We start from the raw sequence: 4,700 nt of genomic DNA on the forward strand, positions 1-4,700 counted from the left end.
TAGTGGAATTGCTGGGTCAAATGGTATCTCTATTTGCAACTTTTTGAGAAAGCGCCATACCACCTTCCATGGTGGTTGCACCATTTTACACTCCCACCAAGAGTGAATAAGGGTTCCAGTTTCTTCACAACCTTGCCAGCATTTGTTGCTTGCTGTTCTGTTAAATTTTGCTATTCTGACTGGGGTGAGATGATATCTCATAGTTGTTTTAGTATTTGTCCTTTTGTGACTGAGATATTTATTTCACTCAGCATAATGTCTTCCAGAGTCACTCATTTTAAATAATATTTCATGAGTTCCTTGTTTTTCAATGCAGCATAGTACTCCATTGTGTGAATATACTACAGCTTCAAGATCTCTAGGAAACAATGCACTATTAAAATTGCAAGCACAGAATGCACTCCCCTGTTGTTATCTTGAGTATAAGCTAGTAAAACTTGGAAATATGTTTTATTTTTTTAAATAAACTTTAAAAGCTTTAAGTTTTATATATTTTAAATCCAGTAATTTAAATATTTCCCCTTAAGTAAATAATCTTTGACATACATATTTACTTAAAAATATGTATCATAGCATTTGCCAGAATATATATATTTCCCTAACTGTATAATATTGATTATCTAAATTATGATATATTTAAATTCTGTGCAGTAGAACTATCTGTGATGTAGATGTTGTACAAACCTGTATTGCACACTATAAAACCAAGCAAAAAAACACCACCACTGCTGTGTCAGTTCTGACTTAGGAAAACGCAGCACCGCCTATAAACGGTTATGGGAGGAGATTGTCCATCGTTCTCCTTTAAGAGTGTCTGATGGATTTGAACTGCTGACCTTTCAGTTGGCAATCCAATAGGTAATGAAACGCACTAAGCCACCAGGGTTCCTACAGTTAGCAAACAGAAATGCCCAAACTTTAAGCAACAGTACTCACTGAACTGCCACCTTTTTTGTATAGTATGATAAGTTTAAACATGAAGAACGTAATGTTTTACTTCCAAATAGATGCCCACTACTGCCATTATTAGCAGTCATTCTACTGCATTTGGGAGCTATGGTGTACTTCAAGGTAACATTTTTCTGGAGAGAACTAAACAATAAGATAATACTACAAAACTTAAGAGATGCATGCTCCGTGAGATTGCATGCTGCTGGCTAAGAGTTTGCAGCACATTTTTAATTTATAAGTAGGAAAAGTTTGCATTGAAATAATGACCAAATGCACAGACCATACATGAAGTCAACAGCATGGGTATTTATTACGGCTATCAAGTTGCACAGAACTCTTGTGGAGGAGTCTCGGGAGCTGGGAAGCTTGTAGGCTACACTTTGATGGTGGCTCAAATCCACCAGTAACTCTTGGAAAAAAGATGGGAAATGTTCTCTCCCTCTATCTTCAACCTCAGAATCCCAATGAAGGCTCAACTCTGAGTAGGTTCTGACTCAATGGCAATGAGTTTTGAGTCTGATAAAGACATAAGTCATAGGCTATGCGCTTGGCAGAGCAATTGCTTAGTATACAAGAAACATGAAATACACATGTTGTATGCAGGGAGCTACTGTGTTACGGTCAATATGTGTCATGTCCTCTGGGATTTTAAAACATTGACTGGGATTAAATCTGTGGATATATATTGCAGGTGGACATCAAGTGGCGCATGATATGGTGCATATAATGGAATACTATGTGCTTATTAAAACTGGAAGTGCAGATAAATGTTATGAAAATACTGATGATTCTTAAATTGAAGTGGCAGCAGTAGATAGCATACATTCTCATTTCGTTCAAATGTAGGCATTGCTGTGGGCAGCCTATGGCACCCACTGCCCTCTACTCTCTTACGGTGCACAACCTTGTATTCTCCACTCCTACAGCATGAGAATGATTCTGTGTGGTCGATAGATTACAGAAGATGTGATATCTGCTCCTTGTGATTTGGTTATGAAAGACTGTAGCTTTCATTTTTGGCTTTTGTGCTTTCTTTCTCTAAGATCATTCCCACTGTGGATACTAACTGCCAGCTTATGAGCAGTTTACAGAGAAGTAAATACGATAAAGAACTGAAGCCTTTGGCATATACCCAGTGAAGAGCTGTGACCTGTTAACACTCATCATAGAAGCATAGTCCACAGTCCTGGTGGAATCTAAAGATGAAAGGTTGACGGCACCTTGTAAGATGCCGAGCCAGAACCATCCATTAAGGTGATCCCCAGAAATTGCGAGGTGGCATTAGGTTTTGGTTATTTAAAGCTACAAAGTTTTAGGGTAATATGTTATGTAACATTGATTCATAATATCATCAATGGCTATCTTTAGGTGGTGAGTAATTTTTGTCTCTTTTTTGTTTTTAATTGTTTTGTTGATTATTGGCAAATAATTTTCCTTTTACAGAAAACAGAAAAAGAAAACTATATGACTACTAAGGATCACAGAAAGTCTAAAAAGACGAAGATGCAGAGAGTCAATTTTTAATCCTCAATAACCTTGAGATCTAGTGACATAAATACAGTATGTGCTGGACTGTTAACCAAAAGGCCAGTGGTTTGGACCCACCCAAGGATTTCCTTGGGAGAAAGATGTGCAATGTTCTCTAGTAAAGATTTAGAGAGTCTCAAAACCCAATGGACGGGAGCTCTGGTGGCCTAGTGGCAAAGAGCTGCACTGCAATCCCAGAGGTACGTGGTTCAAATCCACCAGATGCTCTGCTGGAGAAGAAGGAGCAATCTCCTCCTGTACCAATCAGATCTGATTTGACGGCACACACACAAAATTAATAAAATAAAATTTTTTAAAAAACAAACCAAAAAACAAACCCCAAAAGCCCAATGGAGGGTTGTCATGAGTTTGAACTGACCCTGATGGAAGTGATTCTGTCTTGTTTTTTATTTATTTGGTAATAGCCTTGACAGTATCTTCAGGTAAATGAATGTTAGATGTGAAAAATAGCAAACTTCAAAAAGAGAGTGCCAGAATGCCTGAATAGCATAGTGGAATTCAGTTTTACCTTCTAGAAACCATTCAGCCCACTACGAGCAGCAGCATTTTGTACCTTCAAAGAAAGGAGACCACCACCAACTTTTTAAAAGCAAATCAATCAGTAATGAGGCCACCTGCTACCAGACCGACAGAGAACCCTAGCTTACCCAGTTTCTGGTCAAACCGCCACGCTGCAATGTAGGCATTGTGCCTTAGACTGCTCTGTGTAGACAGTGGCACAGTGACATAGATGGGGCCATCCACCAGCACCGGCGTCCCATCACTGCTCAGCAAGTGGACACTGACGGCTGTGACTGGGGTCAGGTCATACCTCGTGCTGTTTCCTGTAAGTAAGAGGCATACGCTACCATAAGCATACAAAGAACCTTCAGAGGCTACAGGACTGTTTGGAAAAAATAACAGCTACAGTTTACTGTATACTGCAAGGCCTTATGTGAAACACTTTGCATATATAATTCTCATCACAACTTTGCAAGGTCAGTAAAGTCCCCATTTTACACATAAAGGAATTGACACCAAAAGAATTTAAGTAAAGGCAGCTACTAAGGATACACACTAGCTAGGGGGAGAGCGAGGGAGCTGTGGTGACCCAGTGAATAAGAAGTTATATTGTCAACCCAAAGGCAGACTATTTGAATTCACCAACTGTTCTTTGGGAGAAAGATGGACAATCTTCTCCTTCAGAAAATCAGCTTCAGAAAAGCTGACTCCTATAGGATGGTGCTTAACAATGAGTGAGAGAGCTGGGATCCCACCTCATGCTTGTTGATTCTGTCTCTGATGCTTTTCTTTTGAAAAGGGCCTCCAAAGGAAACATTTGTTTACAATGTAAGAGGAAGGTGTATGTCTAAATCTCTAAAAATAACCTCTACATAAAGTAAGCCTCTCCCCGCCCTCCCTCCCCAAAATTAAGCCCCATACAAATGTTAATTACTTTACAGGTCATCAAAAGGAGACCAAATGTTTTATATTGAAGCCTCCTTTCTATTTAAATAGGACATTTCTTCAAGGACTGTTTCAAACTACCAACTTATTTCTACAAAAAAAATATCCTATTGAAAACTTGGGTTTGAAATATTTATGAGCTATTTTAGTTGCCACAGTTATTTTGATCTGTTTAAAAGGAATTTAATACACCAATTATTCTACATTAGGAGCCTTTTATCCAAGCCAATGCTTTAATGACTGTGTACTTTACAGATAAATTAGGGAATGCTTAGGAGAGTGATATTTATACACTTAAGCAATCCATTTTAGAGTTCATTCTCCAGAGAAACAAAACATCACAGAAATGTAATCTGTCATGATTTCAAATCTTTCTCTAAACACAATGAAGAGAACAGTGATAAGAATTTTTAAGCTATCCCAGACCACAATCTCTAGGAATCTGTATTCAGTTCCTTCCTTACCTGGGGAAATGTAACCTTCAATCAGGTCCAAACAAATATTTTTATTTGAATGAAAGTTTACAAATAATATTGGTTTATTATTCACTGTTGTTGTTGTTATGTGTCATCAACTTGACCATGACTCACAGGGATCTTGTGGATAACAGATCTGAACCATGTCTCATCCTACATGATCTTCATCATCTCTGCCATGTTCAAGTTCATGTGGTAGCCACTGTATCAGCCAGTTACGTGGCTAACTATATAACTTCACAGGGTACTTTTCATTCAACTAATAATGGCGTTGTTGTT

General features: G+C 38.2%; 1 protein-coding gene across 1 annotated transcript in view; it reads right to left on the reverse strand.

Moving 5' to 3' along the window:
• The window catches only part of FAM171A1 (family with sequence similarity 171, member A1), a 129,001-nt gene that overhangs the window by 59,805 nt on the left and 64,496 nt on the right, over positions 1 to 4,700 (reverse strand). Inside the window, exon 5 of the mRNA XM_006894320.1 lies at positions 3,147 to 3,323. Within this exon, the coding sequence (XP_006894382.1) occupies positions 3,147 to 3,323 (177 nt within the window). The remainder of the gene's footprint in view (positions 1 to 3,146; positions 3,324 to 4,700) is intronic.

This window comes from Elephantulus edwardii, unplaced genomic scaffold, assembly GCF_000299155.1.
Source record: "Elephantulus edwardii isolate Elephantulus edwardi_28Jun2011 unplaced genomic scaffold, EleEdw1.0 scaffold00139, whole genome shotgun sequence".
NCBI classification, from domain to species: domain Eukaryota; kingdom Metazoa; phylum Chordata; class Mammalia; order Macroscelidea; family Macroscelididae; genus Elephantulus; species Elephantulus edwardii.